The sequence below is a fragment of the Aquarana catesbeiana genome, linkage group LG01, assembly GCF_042186555.1.
Source record: "Aquarana catesbeiana isolate 2022-GZ linkage group LG01, ASM4218655v1, whole genome shotgun sequence".
Lineage (NCBI taxonomy): Eukaryota > Metazoa > Chordata > Amphibia > Anura > Ranidae > Aquarana > Aquarana catesbeiana.
This window is the reverse complement of record NC_133324.1, coordinates 446,755,197-446,776,609: the sequence shown is the minus strand read 5'-3', so window position 1 is coordinate 446,776,609 and position 21,413 is coordinate 446,755,197. Positions and strand designations below refer to the sequence as shown.

General features: G+C 45.3%; 1 protein-coding gene across 2 annotated transcripts; it reads right to left on the bottom strand.

Annotated features, from left to right (window-relative positions):
* Nucleotides 1-1,424: 1,424 nt before the first annotated feature.
* Nucleotides 1,425-20,371, bottom strand: LOC141148797 (perilipin-2-like). 2 transcript variants are annotated; one of them, XM_073636563.1, is made up of 7 exons: nt 20,331-20,371; nt 17,834-18,029; nt 15,833-15,915; nt 3,222-3,474; nt 2,401-2,585; nt 2,108-2,242; nt 1,425-2,029 (listed from the first exon to the last, which is right to left on the bottom strand). In XM_073636563.1, exons 1-7 carry the CDS (start codon nt 20,364-20,366, stop codon nt 1,661-1,663), a joined length of 1,257 nt encoding a protein of 418 aa, XP_073492664.1. In that variant the 5' UTR covers nt 20,367-20,371; the 3' UTR covers nt 1,425-1,660. The 2 variants fall into 2 exon arrangements, with proteins under 2 accessions (XP_073492664.1, XP_073492655.1); XM_073636554.1 differs by lacking the exons at nt 17,834-18,029; nt 20,331-20,371 and having other exon boundaries at nt 2,401-2,582; nt 15,833-15,998.
* Between the last annotated feature and the right edge of the window lie 1,042 nt (nt 20,372-21,413).

Sequence of the window (21,413 nt, the reverse complement as noted above, 5' to 3'; positions counted from 1 at the left end):
GCCAGGTAACATTTGTATCCTTCCTCATTTTTCCTGGGTTGAGCAATTTGTTAATCATGACAAATTAAAAGGAGCAACAGGCTTATCACAAAATCCATGAGAGGGATACTGATAACATATCACCTTTATGCAAGTAGCTTCTGTAGCACCCTGATGTTTAGGCAGGGTTGCTATCAAATTTAGTTGCCTTGGTCAAATTGTTAAATCAATTGACTCCTCTAAATCTGGACTTTATGCACCCTTTTTCCTGTTGCTAGGTGGCACCATGCTAGTGACATTAGATAAGACAGGGGCTTTGCAAGCTCAGACATGAATGGATGAGGTGTCTCAGCCAATTGGCAGGGATTTTCTTAGGTTCCGTGGCCTGCTGGGAGTCCATTTGGGTAGAGTCATGTGATCGGGGGTGGGGTGTTTCTGTGCCATCTGGATAGCTGTCTGGACATGTGTTGTGCTGCTAGGCTGGAAGCTTGAGGCCTAGCCCAGGGACATTTGGCTGCCTTTCCAGGAGTGGGAGAGCAGTGTAGGGTTGGGACTGCTGGCTTGTAGTCCAACCAGAAGTAGCAGTTCAGCTGTGGTCTGAGGTGGAAGGGGAAGCTGCTGCCACTAAGGGACCATCCATCTTGTTACCGGAGACCACTGTGAGCAAGCTGAAGCCAGTACCAGAGAAGTCTTCAGCAGCCAGGGACAGTGAAAAAGTGGGAAAACTTTAGCAAGTGCCAAGCCAGGGACCTACCAGGTCAGCAGGGGTGAAGCTTTAAGAGTATCTGAGTGCCCTAGCCAGGGACCCAGCAGGTGTGATGCGTGAGGAAGATATTGAGTGCTAAAAGTGGAAGAGCTCAGGGGAGCCAGTGGCTATTGGATCCAAAAAGTCTGGGAGTTTGTTGAGTGAAGACCTACAGTGAGTGACTGGAGAACCGTTTGTGTTGCCAATAGTTGACGACAAATACCATTAGTAACTGCTACAAGATTGTTGCCATAGGAGACAATGGTCCTACCTATACAGAAGGAGTATCTGGCTGGAGGCCTTCACCTGTATACTTATAGAAATCTGAGTCTGCCTATTATTGCATTTACTTAAGGGTGTATTAGCCCTAACCCTTTCTCCCACAGTTCTGGTTGACAATAAATCTTTGCATTCAAAAAGTGTCTGGCACCCAACATTTCATCTTGCAGTACACCCACCATGCCTTGTAACCCACTCTACACAGGATGTTAGCTGTCTAACTGTGGAGGTCACAATTAGGCCTCGAGGGACACCAGAATTGTACTGTGCATAGAAGGTATGTGATGCAATTTGGTTTGGAAAATGTATGTTAACACAAAGCTTACTAGAATTATACAAGGAACAGCCATTATGTTCTAGTACATTGCAGCACAATTTCCAGCATGGGCAAGAGGAAAGTTTCACCACTGAAAACAGCAAGTAATGCAAAATATTTATTGATACAGAGTGACAGTATATACACAGTGAATGGGCTGAAAAGACAACATGTTTTCACGGGGTACTAGAGCGCAAGGTAGCATGCATTGGTCAAGGTTAAGACCACAAAATGTAATGCAGAGCTAGAATGCCAGCACAAAGTGTGGCAAGTCAGTTCAAAGCTACTTTAGTGAGTGGGAAAAAATAAAGTGCAAAGTGACCCCTGAAATAGAAGCAAGCTCATTCCGCTTCGCTGGTTTTGTCTGCCCCATCAACTTCTTCCTCCCCACATCGACCAGCCAATGAGTAAAAGGGATCTACCAGCCAGTTTAGAGGAGTTTTGTTAACCAAAAAGTCAATCACATCTATGGAATCCTTCATATTTGTGAACTTCTCTCTGCTGGCATTTATTAAGCTGTCTGAGAGATCTTTGAAAGATAAGGCAGAAATAAAACTCTGGTACACTTCTGCAGCCATGGCACTAACATTCTGAACTTTGTTCTGGATATTTTGTGGAAGGTCTTTGACACTGGACACCAGGGAAAGACATGAGGTTTGCAGTTGAAGGGTCAGATTCCGTGCAATGGTCAGCGTGCGGGATTCAATTTGCTATGGATAGAAGAATAAGTTAATAATGCATTCTAACCCATGGCCAAATTTTTACTCAAGTACTGGAATGATACTCACCTCAGTGCTTTCAGAGTCTCCACAAGGATTCTGTTCTTTGCCTTTTGTCCATTCCACCCATGTATTGTACAGATTTTCCTGTGCATCATGTACTTTTTGATTGGCATCAGTCATGTTCTTTCTGGCAAAATCAATCTTAAAGACAAAATCTTATCTGTTAGAGGGTATAAAATTACAATCAGTAATGCAAACATAACTTTAGCACAGGCCAATTAACGTTCTTTACCAATTTGTGAGCCGCTAATAGGTTATACAATATTGACAGACACGTAAGCATGATACAATGAACAAACCAGGTCAACAGTAGTACTCAGCTGAGCAATAGCCTCCTGGCTTCTGCATTTAGCATCTCTGAATTTTGTCAAAGCCTGTTGGTAAGCACGTCTGCGGGCCTTCGTAGAGAGTGATCCCAAGCGAACATGGTAGCTTGCATTCAATGTTGATACCTCAAATCCCTCTGTTTTTGCAGCCTCCTCTGCTAAAGAAAAAAAAAAAAAAAAAAAATTTTAATAAGGTTAAGCAACTACAATTAACTCTGCATTTAGTTGCTGTGTCATTTTCAGACTAACTTACCAGGCTTTGCCCATTTTTCTGCAAGCCATTGGTTTACAAACAAATTTTGACAAAGCAAATCAGAAAAAGCACTTTAATCCCTACTCAGTGTAAAGCAACACTTTTGGCTGGTGTTGGGCTAAAGTTTAATTTGTGACTTCTGCACTACAAAGCCAGAGGTAGAGTTCTAGTGAATTCAGTTTAGGACCAACTGTCCAGAGTAGGAAAGTGGTCTGGTTTGACTCCCATCCTTACTTTTAATACCTGCAACTGATAATTTGTGGGGTGGGGATATGTGGGTCCTCAAGAATAGAAGCAGCACATCCGATCTTCCCTTAATGCACCGTCATCTGGTTTCCCTGTTGTGAGGTGCTTACTTTGCTTCAAGTAGGCATAGCTTTGCCAAGTGTGACAGTGTTAGAAACACTGCTGGGGTGAATGAGGTTGCAAATGCCCAACTGCTTAAAAGGGTCAGTGTGTATAAGATTCACCTTTACAAAAAAATAAACTGTCAGATTTGAAATCCCTGTTCTATGCAGTACTGCAGAATCTTAGCACTTACCTAGCTCCTCATCAGTTGGCGGGAGATATTGTTCCAGAAGAGTCTCGGTCTTCGTAAGTGCATTATCAACACCACTGCTCATCTTGCGCACTGCATTACTCCCAAAAACAGCGTTAATACTTCCATTCACAACAGCCTTGGTCATCTTCACACTGCCAAACACAGCTCCCTTGGTCTTATCAACTACTCCTGTTATGCCATTAATTACTGCATCTTTAGCACCAACAGCCGCCTCACAGGCATTACCAATAATCTTAAAAAAAAAAAGTAAAAAATTACCCAAAGTGTAGAGTTGCTCCACAAACTAAATGTTATGATTAGCTTGCTTTATTACAGCCTTTTGGGACAACCTTGGAGTAGCTCTGCCCATTTTCCAGAAAACGCATGCAGCCTTTAAATCCCTCTTCCACCATAGCCTCAGTTATTGTGTGGTCTGACATGCTGAAAGACAAAATCACAGAAAAGCAAACCACCATAACAGATACTTAAACCACCTCTAAGATAACAGGAAGGGTAGTAATGGTTGTCCTGAAAGGCTCCTACTTAGACATGACAGTATTTCCAAGTCTCTCAAATCGCCTCTCAGGACAACTGGGAAACTTACCCTAGGGTGGGACCACTGCCTGCAGCACGTTACTACTGAAGGCTTGATCTGCAGAGAAAAGCAGGTCTAACCCTTTAGGGTTAGAGAAAACGTAGAGAAGTTGGACCAGGTGGTAGCCTAGCATATTTGAAAGAATTATATTCCAATTTAAGTATACTACCACAAGGTGACACTGTGGGCATACAACTATCAATGCGCATTTACAAAATTCTAGCTAAAAAGTAGACTTTATAGGCACATGAACACAGCATCTAAGAGTGAAATCACCTAGTTTAGTATTGGCAAAAAAAAAAAAAAAAAAAATTACATATGTAAATAAAAACAGTTACATAAAATTGATGTTTGAGCCCCACACACAGATGCCACTTAATTATCGAATGGTACATTCAAAAGGGACAGCAGTTGGGATTCCCAAGAATGCTATGGGTTAAGATGTGTGTCCGGGCGTAGTGGTTCACTTAGTCGCTCGACATGTGCGTATAAATACGCTTCTTCAGGAGCATGACAGTCTTATAATTGTAAAGCGCATAAAAAGTAATGTAGGGTGTTAGTAAGATATATCCAGGGAGAGATGATCAGACAGTTCTAGAAAAGAGTAGGTACTAGTAACAGACACAGTCTAAAGGCCCATACACGATAGGACTTTGTACAAAAATCCACGGGAAAGTTTGTACAAAGGGCATCGGCCGTAAACTAATTACGCATACACAGGACTTTTCAGCCAACTTTCACCAAATCACATGGTTTCAGCTCTTTACTGCCACCCTTTAGTCAACTTCTGTGTTGTCTGATCTTTTGCATTGGTTCTGAGCATGCGCGTTTGTACTTTGGACTAAAGTCTTATGGACTTGTGTACACGATATAATTTTGCAACATAAGACTTGTTGCCGGAAAGTCTGTCTGTTTGCACAGCCAACATTTGTCCGATGAAAACCCAAAAAAGTTTGTCTGATGGAGTGTACACAGGGTAGGATGTTGCCTTAAAACAGCTAAATTTGCATGTTTGTTGTCAAAAAGTCCTATTGTGCGTATGGGCCTTCACTGTGATTGTGGAGTCTAAGTGCTTTAGAGAAAAAAAAAAAAAAAAAAAGTCTGGAGTCTCAGAAGCTATGACCTCCAAAAAGGTTAGAGAACCATGTTGTCTCGTATTGAAAAATTCTCCTGGTTTCACATCACACACTGATGTGAAACCAGGAGAATTTCTCAATATGAGACAACGTGGCTCTCTAACCTTTGGAGGTCCTAGCCTCTGAGTCTCCAGACTATTTTTTTCTCTACAGCACTTAGACTCCACAATTACAGTAAGACTGTCTGTTACTAGTAACTTTTCTAGAACTGTCTGATGTTCATCTCCCCCTGTATCTGCTTACTAACACCCTACATTACTTTTTACGCACTTTACAATTATAAGACTGTCATGCTCCTGAAGTGTATTTATATGCACAACATGTCGAGCGACTGAGTGAACCACTATGCCCAGACACTTTTTGCCACATCAGCAAAGTGTTTATTTGGGAGATATTGTTTCAACTTTCAAGTCAATCTCATCCCTTAATAATTTCACATCATTGTGGCTCTTTTTTCATCATCCATTAAGTAATGATTACAACATGCAATACAGATATCCCCATAAAAAGATTTTATACCCCAAAAGCCTACCCCCCCTCTCAAGTAGTCCCTATTACCCACCCATCCCCCCAACTCTTCCCAATGGTCATGGCCTGTACCCATCTATCCCTCACCTTCCCATTTACCCTATTTGAGTGTGTATCATCTGGCTCGAGTTAGTGTTTAAATTTCTATTCGGTGAGTTATCCGGCTCAAATTTCCTACATCTCGACCGATGGGGGGGGGGGGGGGGGGGGGGGCACGACTTATATTTTACCCAATTACTCCACATCTCTTCACTCTTCCATCTCTAACCCCTCACTGTATCTCAGATACTCCAGGCAGTGAATTTCCTCTATTTTATTGAACCACTCCCGCATTATAGGTCTTCTGTCTAACCAGTGTCTAGGAATAAGACTCTTGGCCACGTTGAGGAGATGCGGTAACAGCGATTTCAAGTACCTCTTTGTGGGCATGTTACTCACGCCCAGACACATCTTAACCCACAGCATTCCTCTACCTGGATAGCATTCTTGGGAATCCAAACTGCTGTACCTTTGAATGTACCATTCGATACTATATTAAGTGGTGTCTGTGTAGGGCTCAAAATCAATTTTATGTAACTCAGTTTTATATATGTACATATGTAATATTTATACCTTTTTTCAATACTAAATAAACTAAGCGATTACTTTTAGATGCTGTATTCATGGGCCTATGAAGTTCACCCTTTAGCTAGAATTTTGTAAAAGCCTAGCATATTTGTTCAGGCATAGCACCAACCCTTTCGGCCTAGGAAACTGCCGCTGATCTCAGAGTGAGCAACGATACCTGAAGGGGGTACTTCTCCCTTAGCTTTGTAGGCTTCTGTGATTGTCCATTTAAGCCACCTACCCAGAGTGGTCTTGGATCCCTTTAACAGGATCCTGAGATTATGAAGAGAACATTTGATTTCCTAAACTCTTTGGTGACTGTTAAGCAATATAGCAGGCATCTCCTTACATCATGGAAAGCTTCTCCTGGATTGGCTGAAGCTGATGAGAAAGTGTTTAAAAACAAAGTTTCTTTTGAACAGTGAAAGGTTGTGGAAACCTTGGGTAGAAATGCCAGGTCCGTTTGAAGGATTATCTGATCAGAAAAAACCTTCAGAAAAAGGGTTCTGTGACTGTAGCCAAGTACACTGACCCTTCTGGCCGATATGGCTACGGGGGGGGGGGGGACCCACAACCACACCCCTTAACACCTGTTTGGACAGTGTCAAAACTGAAAGACACCACCTGGGTTTTAAGGGTGCTAGCTGCCAGTCCCTTCTCCAATCCATGGAATTCTAAGACTACACTTCTGACCTGGAAACTTAGGAGCACCAGGAATTTTCCACACTTTAAGGCACATGGCCCATGTCACTTCACTACAAGTGTAGGGTCTTCACTAGCTTTTCTGACAGGCCCTTAGCTCTTAAACCAAGCAGTCAGTTGTACCTGGTCTGCTTCTGGATGGTTTAGGGTCCCCTGTGTTACCATCCAGAAAGTATCTGCCAACTTCCAGGGAGGTTTTGTGGCTAAATTTAGTAGAGCTGTGAATCAGGGTCTCTTTGGCCAGAAGGGAGTGACCAGGAGTGGAGTTCTCTGAACTTCCTGAGGACCAGCAGTATTAACTGCCAGGGATGGGCAAAAGCATGTATGCCTATGACCTGATCTTCCCGGTGGAGTTAGAAAAGCATCCGCACTTTTGAGTTCTGCTGGCTTGCGAACAGATCTATTTGAGGTTGTCCCCACGCTTCATGACCATCAAGAAGACCTCTCGATTCAGACTCCAGTCTGTTTCTACCACTTTCCTTCTGCTTAGGTCTGCTAGCAGATTATAGGACCCCTTTTAGAGGGATTAAACAATGAAGACACATTTTGCTCTGCCCAGGTGAGCAACTGCTCCAAGCCCTTTGCTCCTGGTTCCTCCCAGTTTTAATACATAGGCTACCGCTGTTGTATTGTCTGAGTGTACTTGCACATGTTACCCCCTGACTGCCTGTTGAAAGGCTAGGAGTCCAAGAAAGATGGCCTTCAGTTTGCAGACTTCTGCTTTGGACCAGGAACCCTGAGCAATCTGGCCATCCAAGTGTGCTCCCCAAGCACTTACATCTGTTAGACGTTTGTCTAGGGGGGAAACCCCTTGTTAGGTTGGTCAAAGCCCAACACCAGAGCGCTTGTTTTACTAGGGGCTCCTGGTGTAACTTTTTTTTTGAAGATGTTCATCTGGAGCAGCTGGGAATGTAGTCTGGCTGGAAAGGATGCCATGAGTCCTAAAGCTGCCCAAACTGACAGATTAGAAAGTCTTCCTCCCACAGGAAGAGTCCAAAGTACTGAGTTTATTATATAACCCAGGAACTTAATCTCCTGTGCTGGGTCTAAATTTGATTTTTTTTCCAGATTTAGCAGCCAACTGAGATTCTTGAGGTGAGCCCGAGTTGTCTGCAGGTCTGTCAGGACCTGGCAAAAAAGTAGATCGATATCCCTCTTAGCTTCAGAGGCTCCAGAACTTCCACCATTACTTTTGTAAAGATCCTGGAGAGGACAATAGTCCAAAGGGCAGAGCTTTGAAATGGACATGCCATATTGAGCTGGACAGAGATGCCGTTGGGAAGCATGGGCTAGCAGGTCATGCAGAGCATCACCTAGATCCAGGGATACCATAAAGAAACTTGGGGTCAGTAGCTTAGTTATCGAATAGATCGTGTCCATCCGAAAGCGTCTAGGGCAGATAGACTTGTTCAAAATCTTCAGTACCAACCGATACTTTGAAGTTGGTCACTAAGATGTGTGAATAGAACTGACCTTCCCAATGTTTTGGGACTTGAATAATGACTTCCTGTTGCATCAGACCTTGAAGTAGGCTCGTCATTGTGGGGAAGCCTTTTCCTTGTCTTTCGCAAGATTGGCAATATAGAACCTTGTTGTAGGAATTTCTGAAAATGCCAGACTGTACCCCTGGGAGAGAACTTTATTAGCAAGCTTGTAGTTATCTTTTCCCTCTGTGGGGGAAATGACAATCTTCCACCCAGTAGGGTGAGATTGTCACTTGTTTTTAGGGAGCTGATCAAGGGGTCTCAAAAGCACTCACTTTTCCCCTGCCTCTTTGGGAGGTCCAACAATTCTTCAGGTCCCCATTTTTGTGGGGCTGTTGAAAAGCAAATATTTGAGTTTTTTTTTTTGGAAGGAAACTCCTTGTCGGGTGTTCTGTCAAGGACCTTCAAGGTCTGGACCAAAAAGTCACCTGAGAAAGGTAACCTGCACAACATTATGTTGTATGCCATATTGCCAGTCTAGGTTTTTAGCCAGATGCCAATCTTCAGCTATAGTGAACGCGGAAGCGCTGACATCTTCACTGATTCCGCTGATGCATCAGCCATGTATTTTACAGCCTTAAGCATCAGTGGAAAGGATTCCAGCAGTTCCTTTCATGATATGCCTGCCTCCATGTGACCTAATGGCTTTTCAATCCAGCATTCCAGGTTCTTGGCCACTACTATGGAAGCCATTGTGGGCTTGAGACTGGATGAGGTGGAATGCCACACTTTCTTCAGGAGGGAATCTGCCCTCAACCATCGTATCCTGTAGTAACCCCATATCTTCAAACACAAGGTCCATGCAACAGGACACCTGTGAGAACACTGTTGAACCTGGGTTTTTTGTTTGACCTCGGTTGCCTTTTCTTCAAAGAGGAATCTCCTGAGGGGGGGAAAAAAAAAAAAAAAAAAAAAAAAAAATTTAAAGTTATGTACCGGTAACGTCTTTTCCTGTAGTCTTTCAGGACAGCCACTATTGAGAGATAGCCTCCTCTTCCTGTAGGAAACACTGCGCCAGCCTATAAAACTCTCACTTCCCCTGCCAGACCTCAGTTCTTACAAGATCACCTCCGGTCAGCTGGGGAGACACAAGAACACATTAACATACCATTCAATATCATTATCGCACTGCGTCCTGGTCTTTAATAAGACCCCCCCAAATTTAGGGTAGGTAACTAGGGCTGTCCTGAAAGACTACAGGAAAAGACATTATCGGTACATAACTTTAATTTTCCCTTTACGTCATTCAGGACAGCCACTATTGAGAGGATAATCGAGCACTTACCAATTAGGGTGGGACTACAGCTTGCAGAACCTTTCGGCCAAAAGCCTGCTCACCTGCAGCCACCAGGTCCACTCTGTAATGCTTAATGAAAGTGGAGTAGCTGGACCATGTTGCTGCCTTGCATATTTGCTCTGGCGTAGCTCCAGCCTTCTCTGCCTGGGAAGTTGCCACGGCTCTGGTAGAGTACCTTTATGCCCATAGGGATCCCTTTCCCTGCTAGAGAATATGCCTGCCCAATAGCTAATCTAAGCCATCTGGCAATCGTGCATCGAGACGCTCAGTCCTTTTCTGGACCCGGAAAATAAAATAGAGAATCAGACTTATTGTTTTAGTCATCTCTAAGTATTGTAGGATACACCTCCTTACATCTAAGAAATGAAAATTTCAGTTCCCCTTCTCCAGCAGGATTGGGACAAAACGAAGGTAGGACTATTTCCTGGCTTCTGTGAAAGCCTGACGCCACTTTAGGCAAAAATGCTGGATCAGTCTTAAGGACTATCCTATCTGGCAAAATAACACAAAAAGGAGGTTTAATTGATAACGCCTCAATTTCACTGACTCTCCTGGCAGTTGTCACTGCCACTAAAAATGCTGTTTTTAAAGGTTCTCTTTTAACAAACATTTGTCCAAGGGCTCAAAAGGGAATTCCTGTTAGGCTCTGCAACACTAAAGATAGATCCCACCCGGGAAGGGGGGGGGGGGGAACCTCGGATAGGTCTGTCTGGACAGTGCCCTAGAGAACCTGACCACCCATGGATTGGTGGCCAAAAGATTTCTCTAAATAAGACACCTGGCTTTTAATGGTACCTACGGATAACCCTTTGTCTGCTCCACACTGTAGGAACTCCAAAACAGCTATGGGGCTCTGCATAGAGAAGGAGTTTTTAGTGCACCACTTGTTGAAAAGGAGCCAGACCTTTTTATAAATCTGACGCATCTTTTTTTCCCCCACTGTTGAAGGTGGAGATTAAATTTCTGAGAAAATCCCTTAGATTTTAATATACTCTCCTCAGTAGCCAGGCCGCTAATTTCCACTGGTGTATCTGTGGACAGAGGATCCTCCTGAGGTGGAAGGAATAGGGGCGGTTCCACTGCTAGCTGACTGAGAATTGAAAAACCATGCCCTTTTTGGCCAATGTGGAGCTACTAGAATGAGGGAGGTGTTCTCTAGTTGGAACATCCTCAGAACTGCCAGTAGTTACACCGGGGGGGGGGGGCATAGCATGTCCTGAAATGCCAATTCTGTGTTAATGCATCCACCCCCAGTGCCCCTTCTCCTGCGTTTAGGGAAAACAGGGGGTTTTTGCATTGTCTCTTGAAGCAAAAAGATCCACTTCTGGGGGTCCCCATTTCTCAGATATGGGATTGAAAACCTCCTGGTTGAGGGCCCAATCTCCCTCTCTGCCTCCTCCGGCTGAGAAAGTCTGCTATAACGTTCCTTTCTCCTCTCAGAAAAACTGCTGAGAGAGTGTTGGTCTCGGCCCAATTTAGGATGTCTGTTGCTAAGGCCAGGAGACTTCCGCTTCTGGTGCCTCCCTGTTTGTTTATATAGGCTACGGTAGAAGAGTTGTCTGACCGTACCTGTATATGGTGGCCCTGAAGCTTTTTTGAAAAACCTGAGGGCCAGGCCGACCGCCCTCAGCTCCTTCCAATTGGATGATCTTTTTAGTTTGTCTCCCCTCCATACGCCCTGCGCTAGAAGGGATCCCAGATGCGCCCCCCAGCCTTTGCGTTTGTGGTTACCATCCGTGAAACTGGCGACAAGTTCGCTTCCTTCCTCCACCAAAGAGATCTCTTTAATCGATGGGGAACCTGTACTAAGGTGTCTAGATCCTTCTGACTGTGGTCCCATACCCTTAGTACGTATGACTGCAGGGAACGAAAGTGTAATCCTGCCCACTGCACTGCTGGGAGAGTAGAGGTCAGCAGACCTAGCGTTGACATTAAGGACCTTTTGGACACCCGATGGTTGCACTGGAGAGATAAAACTGCTGTCCAGTTTTAGAATTTTTCTCTTGGAAGAAAAACTTTCAGAAGTGTTGAGTCTAGCAGGTATCTTAGGTACATAATGCGCTGTGAAGGAATGAGACTGGACTTGTCTAAGTTCAGGAGCCATCCTAATCCTGTCAGTACCTTTGTCAGGTCGAGATCCCTGAGCAATTTTTCTGGGGATACTGCAAATAGCAGCAGGTCGTCCAGATAGGCTATAACTGACACACCCTGCAGTCGCAGGAAGGCCATGGCCTCTGCCAGGATTTTGGTAAATATTCGGGGCGAGGAGGATAGCCCAAAAGGCAGGGCCTGGAATTGTAGGTGCAGTATTGCATTGCCCAGGTTTATTGCTAAAACGGAGAAACCTGAGAGGTTTCTGCAATAGGGACGTGCAAATATGCATCTGAGGTCCAGAGACACCATGAAACAATTCTGCGGTAACAGAGCCCTGACCGTAAAAATTGACTCCATGCAGAATCTTTTGTAGCAAATTGACCTGTTAAAGGGCTTTAAATTCAAAATTAATCTGAATTTTCCTGAGGGTTTTTTTACCATAAATACATGGGAATAAACCCCCTCTCCTTCCTCCCCCTTTGGTACTCTGCAAACTACATTTTGTAGTTCTAACTCCTTCAGAGCGTCTAACAAGGCCTTGGTTTTTGTCGTGCAGCTGGAAAGCTGCGTGACAAGGAACCTTTGTGAGGGGGGCCTTGTGAATTCCAGGAGATACCCCTTATGATCACTAGGATGAACCGATTGGGGGAGATGATCTCCCACTGTGGAAGGCCCCCAGTCTTCCTCCCACCATTTTTTTTATAGAGAGTCATTGATCTTTCTGGGCTTTCAGGAGGGCGAAAAACCACCCCTCTGCCCTTGCCTCTTTGGCCCCAGGTTCTCTTCTGTCCCTTGTTTAGGGGCTTCCCTGCGCTTTTGCGGACGAAACCCCCTCTTTCTGTGTTGGGGTCTTTTGTTTGAGTGGGAAGGACTTCTTTTCGTCTGCTGTCCAGTCTAAGACTGTTTCTAACCCAGGACCAAAGAGTAGGTCACCTGTCAGGGGTATCCCACATAACTTGACTTTTAGAGGCAGCGTCGCCCAGCCAAGTCTTCAGCCAGAGGGCCCTCCTGGCCGAGTTAGCCAGGGCCGCTGATCTGGCTGACATACGGACTGACTCTGCTATGTATGCGATTCCTCGCAGAATCGTGGGGAAAGATGCTAGGATAGTCTCTTTAGCCGTGCCAGCCTCAATATGCTCCTGAATCTGGAAAAGCCAGTCTTCTAAATTGCAGGCTACCACAGTAACAGCCATTTCTGGTTTTAAGTTACTGACTGTCGAGTCCCACGTCTTTTTCAGTAGTGAGTCTATCCTTTTGTCCATGATGTCTGATAAGGCCCCCATGTCCTCAAACGCCAGGTCTGTGTGCCTAGAGACCTGAGAGAAAGCCACATTCAATTTGGGATTTTTATTCCAAATGGACGCTGGATCCTCTGAAAACGGAAATCTTCTCTTAAGGGAACTAGAGAAGGGCTTTCTTTCTGGATCCTGCCACTCTTTAAGCTTCTCCACCAGAACCTCGTGTACTGGGAAAACATCTTTTGATCTCCTAAGCCCTTGTACATAAGGTCATGGAGTGAGAGGGGTTTTTTTATCCTTGTGTATACCGAGGGTTGTATATATTGCCCCTAGGAGATCTTCCACCTCCTCTAGGGACAATTTATACCTGGAGATTTTCCTGGATTCCCCGTCCTGGTCCTCTCCCTCTGATTCCTCATGGGAGTCAGAAGTGCCACTGTCTGGTTGCCTAAGCTCCACCCTGGAAGGGCCTGAAACCTCCTCTGCCGTAGTCATATTAGTGGATCTGGCAGGAGCAGAGCCCTGAGCATGAGGCGGGGTTGAATCCTGCTGAATGGGATTATGGGGAAGCTGAAACTTCTCAAAAAGCATTTTAAAGGATGAAAAAGTGGATGACAGCTCCTTTACAGAGGCTGCCAAGCCGAACTGCTGTTCAGAGTCCCTTTCCTTTACCAGGGAGTCTATGCATTCTTTACACAGAACCTTGGTCCAAGCTTCCCCTAAACTGTCCCTACAAGAGGCACATTTCCTTTTAGAGACATGAGTGGACTTGTCTTTTCTGTGGATTACTGAAATTACATACAGAAAACACATTACATTCAGCAATTCTTTAACAGAAACAACCCTGGGGGTGTACCCGACCCACCTGTAGGGATCTGAGTCACCCCCACCCCCCCGACCACCCAGGGGGTCTGTCCCCCCTAAGTAAGGAACTGTACGGGGGGGGGGGGGGTCTGACAATCCTAGGTAGAGGACCCCTCCCCAGGGAACTCTTACCTTCGGAAGGCTGGAGCTAGCGTCCGTATGAGCTGCAGCATCTGCCTCAGACATGACTGCAGGTGGTTGCCTGTAGAGTCTCACTGTCTGCACGTGTAAACCGACTCCTCCAGCCTGAGCCCGGCCCCCTATCAGCACCGCGACCTGGAACCGGAAGTTGCGGGTTAAAGGTAGACCTCCGCCAGAAATGACGTCGCCCGGCCCGTTCCAAACGGAAAAAAAAAAAAAAAATGCGGCCTGCACAGTTTACAGGGAGAGCGAAGTGTCCTCCTTGCTGCGGCCCTGTAGACATGATAGGGGGCCCCCACAGCCTGATGCCACGCTTGACAAGGAAGGGGTGGGCTGCTGTTTGCGGGTATGTACCACCATCCACTGCTGAAAGCCCCTGCTCCCCTGGGGATGTTTTGAGAGAGGCCACAGTCTCCCTGATTGTATCAGCCTGGTTCCCTGCACAGTGTCTCCCCTCCGGAGGAAACACTATTAACTGAGGTCTGGCAGGGGAAGTGAGAGTTTTATGGGCTGGCGCAGTGTTTCCTACAGGAAGAGGAGGAGACTCTCAATAGTGGCTGTCTTGAATGACGTATAGGGGAAAAAAAAACCTGGGTCCTTCTGCTCTTTAATTGCATCCGTGAGGACCCTGTGGACCGGAACATTGCATTTGGTTTCATCCAAGCCCTGGCACATTGTCATGTACTGACAATTGTACTTCTTCCTGGATTGCTAGAGTCACGTAGATTGATCTTAAAAGATCTACCTCCTCTAGTGATAGCCAGGCATCCAGGAAAAAGCCATCTTCCTCCAAATCCCTGAGGGAGAGAAGAGTACTTGTTCCCTCATCTGAGTCAATAGCCTCTACTGCCTTAGAGGTGGATTCTCAGGGGCTGGACTTGCTGGGCTTCTGACCAAGCTTAAGGAACTAGTCAGTTCTCACACAGAGGAAAACAGATCTCGCATTGTTGGGATGTCTCCTCAAAAAGATCCGCTGTACAGGTTCTAAACATGTGTTTTAGCCATGAATCTGAGGATTTTTGCAAGATAGACATTTACTCTGAGCAGGTTTAGACTTTGCTGACGCTTTGGCCTTGAAAAAGACAAACCAGAATAACACAAGCGTCCTCACTGTAGCAATACACCATCTCCTTAGTGAGACAGCCCTCCACCAAGACAAAAGGTAACCTGTGTGCCCCCAAAAAGGTGCCCGACCTTTAGAAATAGCCCCCTCATTCAGGCTGCAGGGTCTGAGCGGAGTCAACTAGGGCCCTGCAGCTGCAGGCTCCCCCAGGGAGGTGCACATACAAAGAAAACATAAGCCCACAAGGAAAAGATAGAGGCACCACTGTACCCCCTCTTATCTGGGCCTGACTGGTGCCTGCTTCTGCCAAGGCTGCGGGTCTCATCCATCTTGCAGAACGCAGCGGGCACTGGAGAAAAACCCACTAGGTTTTTAAAAATTCCCGGTTCAGGCATCATCCACGAGGGCCGGAACACCCGCCTCCTGACCTCTGCATTCCAGGCAACTGGAACCACTGTCACCCCGCCAGGAAGATGCCACCAGACGCGATGTCACCCACCAGCCAGGACCAACATGTGGAATAGGCCACTAGCCTGCAGCAAGCTGCCTGAGCCTATACACTGGACCCCAGGACGCACCGCATCCTGCAGGCCACTGCTCCTCTGAGCTGGTTGCTTGAAGAAAAACCACCTTGAGGTGAGCCTATACCTTCACCTTGGAGAACATAGCCCCCCCCTGGTTCCGGCATCACTTCCACCATGACAGAGGAAACACAACTGAGGCCATGGTGGAAGAGGGATTTAAAGGCTGCATGTGTTTCCTGGAAAATGGGCGGCGCTACACTCTCCAAGGTTGTCCTGAAAGGCGATTTGAGAAAAAGTGCATGTTTAAAAAGTAAACTGTTCAAAGTACAGGCAACTTACCTTGTCACTAGGCTGATACAAAATAGGCAGCTGCTCTGTGATCTTGTCAAGCCCAAAACAAGCAAGGTTGTTTGCCATGACAACTACAAGATGAAATAATATTTCAGTCTGATGCAACCAGTATCAAAGTACACAGCTCTGCAGTAAAGTTCAGGGTGAAATACTCACTGTCTAGCTATGACATTTCACCTACTTACACAAGTTACAAGGAACACAAGCTTCCAGGCTCTGCAAAATTTACAGCTACAGAAGATTCTATGTTCTGACAGATTGTAGACTGATCACATGGCATGCTTAAATATAAGCTCCAAAACATTGCTAGATTAAGATATCTTGGCATTGAGAAACACACACACACACACACTAAAAGTGCTGTTTACTGCAACAAAACCATGACTAGGGTAACCAGATAACTTATTACCGACAATACGTGCATGCCATCTTATCCCTGCTATTCAACAACGACACCTTCTTGGATGTAAATGGCCTGTTCGGCCTTTATTAACAAATAAAAATATAACCTTTGTTTTAAATATTTAACAATTTGAAATATTCCACTGAACTCCAAATAATTGGTTGCTGTTCCCGGACGCCTGCTCTCCCCCCCCCCACCCCCCCCTTACTTTGAGCCTGTAATCCCTTTAGTTAGCATCCAGCCACTAACTCGCCTCTGGGACTCACTAACTGGCCACAGACCCCCACAACTTATTACCCGTTAGTCCGGACTGACACCAGGCCACCCGGGAGGACTCCACACCTGGGATGGGTCCCAACGTTTTCCAATACCTCATGCTTTTACATCTGAATCAATATATCTGTCGTCAAGGACCCAACCGCAACGACACTCTTCCGAAGTCCATCACTGGAATCCTATTAGGGCAGGTGGGAAGGTTCCTCCTAGCTTGCCGACTCCAGACTGCTGCCCCTGCTCCACCCAACTTCTGTAATGAATCACTCCACCCCTCTCACTTTTTCTCCAATCCGGTAAGACTAACCTTTTCCTTACCCCACCTATTAACCTATTCTCCATAATCTACTAGCACCCTGTCATGTATGCCCTACGCTTACTTTTCAATGCAGCTCTGTATATGTCTTGCTGTTTGCCAATTGTAACAATTAGAAGGAACTTAGCAAGAAAAAAAAGTTGTCATTGCTAAATTTTGCTAGGCAGTTGCCAGCTTGAAGTGAATTTGTCCTGCTAGATCACTTCAGGCTGGCCCCCTTTGCAGGCAAGGGCCTACTGTTTAAAATACAGTAACACTGTAAGCCTGCTCTGCACATGCTCAGTTGCACTTAATTGTTAGAACTGTGCTGGATTGGTAGAGGCCAATCTGCTGACAGCCTAAAGATTTACTGCTGTTCAGGGGCTCTGGGCTTCAGCAAAATGGCAGCCTCCAGCAAGCAGAAATGCTGGAGGCAATTTACAGAGAACACAAATTTTGGTAGCATAATTACCAATGTGGAACGTACATTCCTTTTTAAAAACATTTTATCAAGTTATGTCCCACTTTATGGGCTGTTCAGATCTGCCTGCACACTAAACCGTATAGGCTTTGTGTTTGGGCAGCAGCCATTTTAGGCTGCAGTCCCATGTGGCAGGAGATAGTCTTGCATTACATATGCACAAAAGCCAGACATTCCCAGTCACTGCACTTACTGTGCACTGCAGGGCCATCCAGAAAGGTGCAGCTATTCAAACATGTTGCATATCACAGCTCTGGAACAAGTGATGGAAAACAAAATTCTCTCTGCGACATTGACATTCGCTGTGTTTATCCAGGAGGGAAACTGCAACTGCAGCACGCAGAGGCCCTTAACTTTATCCAAGACTTACATGCCAGCATTCAGTTAGGTTCTTGATCACACTTGTTTCCAGTCTGAACTGAATCTATAAGACTAGTGTCCATAAGGGAGCTTGTGTTTCAGAAGGCCAAGCCAGCAGCGTTCAAAAAGGAAACAACTAAAATTAGCTAAATAATTTTTTTTTTTGAAAAGACATACTCTGAGGTTCCAGTTTATGTATTATTGGCATAGCACCATCAACAGCCACTGTAGTAATGGTCTTTGCACTCTTCTCTGCCACACTGCAAACTGATTTCAGGTAAGGATGGGCATCTTTAGTGTTCACATAAACGGAAGACACTATATCATAGGTTGAGCTCACCAAAGGAAGGTTAATAAACCTAACCACGACATTCTGTTGAAGAAAGCAAAGGGTTATACATCAGCATGCTTCCAGGCATTTGAATAGTGTTGTCAGCTCACTTCGATGCCAAGTGCAACAGTTACATAAATGATAATGTTCAACCACACATTTTAAAAGATGCAAACAAGAAAGTGTCCCAATATCTAATTAAATCCAGTGTTAAATCTACTCCTGCCATACTGACCAAGTAATGTGAGCAGTTCAGACACCCATCTAGCCAACAGCTTTGCCTAGCTGAAAATGCATCTACTTGTAGGAGGCAAAATTAAATAAAATAGGCACCGGTTACATGACCAGTCACCAGAATTCAAGAAATCTGTATAAAAAGTAGCTCAGCAGTTTGAAACCTTACTGCAGTAGGTTACAGCACCACTTTTTAGGTTATATGTCTACCACCAGCTAGGTAGTGTGCAAGTTAACCTGATTTCTCACAAAGTACAATCAGATTGTATAGTGTATGGCCAGCTACAGACTGAAGTAGCCCTTCCCCAAAAACTGAAGTGCTGCTTATCCTCTATCAGCCCACAAAACTGATCATGGGAGCAGGTACCTTTTGAAAGGAAACAAACCCCACCACCCAATCTTTATAAAGATTCACTAAGGCCCCTTTCACACTGGGGCGGTGGGGGCGTCGGCGGTGCAACAGCGCTATTTTTAGCGCTGCTGTACCGTCGTTCTTGCAGCGGTATTCAGCCGCTAGCGGTGCGGTTTTAACCCCCGCTGGCGGCCGAAAAAGGGTTAAAATCCCTCGTACAGCGCGGCTATAGCCGTGCTGTCCCATTGATTTCAATGGGCAGGAGCGGTTTAGGAGCGGTGAATACACTGCTCCAAAGAAGCGGTTTGCAGGACTTTTCACCGTCCTGCCAGCGCACCGCTTCAGTGTGGAAGCCCTCGGGCTTTCACACTGAACAGCGGAGGCTGTTTAGGGGCGGTTTGCAGGTGGTATTTTTAGCGCAATACCGCCTGCAAACCGCCTCAGTGTGAAAGGGGCCTAAAGGCTGTTTATTATACAGGTGTTCCTTTAGATTTACCAAAAACCATCTAATATGAGGTTAAACCTACACACATTTGATCTGTATGCAGTCAGGCAGGCCCTTATACTACATGGGTAAACCTAAAATCTAAAGGAAACTTACGAAATTTGTATAATGCACGGCCAGCCTAAGTAAGGAAAGAAAATGACTCAAATTTCCATCACTTTTGATGGGGAAACTGCTTCCACTGCGCTATTGTATTCTGACCGTGGAAGGTCTCCCAGCTGTCAGAATATAATGATTACTGCTGGCAGCTATAGGGAGTTGCTTAAGTTCTACTTTTAAGTTTTAGGCTGGGTTCACTTATACAACTGCAGACATTGTATGCGATTCACACCGCATTCCTGTGCAATGCAAATTCCAGTTTGTATGGCTGAAATTGCATTCGCACCAAAATTGTGCAGGGCCTTTTTTAGTCTGCACTGGAATTGGATTGCATGGGTGTTCAGACCCATGCGATCCGATTTCATAGTGTGCACTGTTCTGCAAACAGATTCGGGGGTGTCTAACTTTATACTGACAACCGCAGAAGAGCACAGTGTGAACCTAGCCCTGAAGTGGTTGTAAAGGCAGAAGGTTATTTTAATCTTAAGGCATTCTATACATTAAGATAAAGCCTTGTGCGTAGCAGCCCCCCTATCACTTACCCGAGCCCCCTCTGTCCAGCAATGTCCACAAGTGTCTCAGCTGTCAGATTCTCCTTCCTGATTGGCTGAGACACAGCAGCACCATTAGCTAGCTGACTTTAGTGGCAGCCAATCAGGGGAGAGAGGTGGCAGGGTTCCGGGTCTAACTGGACACAGGGAGCTGTGACTTTGCTGCCCCCATAGCAAGTTGCTTGCTGTGGGGGCACTGAACAGGAGTGCAGAAGAGGGACCAAAAAAGAAAACACCAGGCAGCTCTGTGTAAATCCACTGCACAGAGCAGCAAGTAGAACATGTCGTTCCCCCCCCCCCCCAAACACCCACACACCCCAACCCACCATGAGACTTTAATATCACTTTAAGAACAAAGTTTCTCAAGACACTTCAGACTGTCTGTAGGAAAGAAAAGCAGCATCAGCTGACTGCCATGCTCCCTGGAATCCTAGCAATGCCAGACTAAGACTGGGAAATCCTCCTTGGGTCATAAAAAGAGGCATTGATAAAAAAAAAAAAAAAAAAAAAAAAAAAAGGGGGGGGGGGGATCAGCACAGTGATGTAGATCAGGTCATTAGATTAGAAGGGGAAGCAGGTCCTATGGCAGCTCCTGGAATTACCTGTTGCTCTTGTTGCTGCTCCACTACTTCAGCCATAATGTAGAATCTAAAGAGGAGAAAACAAACATTAACACCAAAAAGGAGCTCACAACAACCATAGAGAGCTCAGCCAAGAGGCCGTGTGTACACCAGAAACCACTACAGTGGGAGTGAAGCACAAAACAGACCGTATACGTACCACACAGAACACCACAAGCTCAACAGAGACAGGAAGGGTCGTTCACTCATTTATAGGGCGTTTGGCCCCACCTCCGTCACTCAGGCCCGCCTTCCCTCACCATCAGCTGACTAGAGTTGCCGCCTCATCCCTTTAAACTCGAACACATATGAATTACACAGGTTCTGTGGCTGATTAAGGTGGTAATTAAACTCACTTGTTGCCTTATCTGCATTTAATTAGTCTCAGAACCTGTGTTTGGGTTCAAATGGATGATGTGGCAACACTACAGCTGACTACTGAGACAGGCGGGGTGACATCATCTGCTGTGCTCTACGCATGGAAGGGCGACCGCCTATAGCAGACAAGGGTCAAGGGTGTAGGGCAGATGACAAGGCGTGTAGAAGCTGAAAGTACAGATAGAGGAAGCCCGGGGTTTTTCACTGACTTCATTGTACGAGGCTGTAGGGCTTTGCTTCCTTATAGGGAGCCTGTGGGTTGCAGGTGTTCACTACTTCTCTTCTAAACACCAACTTTATTAACCACTTGACCGCAGGAAGATTTATCCCCCTTCATGACCAGGCCATTTTTTGCCATACGGCACTGCACTATCAATTGCGTGGTTGTGCGATGCTGTACCCAAATAAAATTTATGTCAATTTTTCCCCACAAATAGAGCTTTCTTTTGATATTTGATCACCTCTGCAGTTTTTATTTTTTTGCACTATAAACAAAAAAAGTCTGACAATTTTGAAAAACAACCTCCCAAAAAAACAATATTTTTTACTTTCTGCTATAAAACACATCCAATAAAAAAATGAAAAAAAAAAACCTAATTTCTTTATAATTTTAGACCAATATGTATTCTGCTAAATATTTGTGGTATAAAAAAAAATCCCATAAAGGGTATATTGATTGGTTTGTGC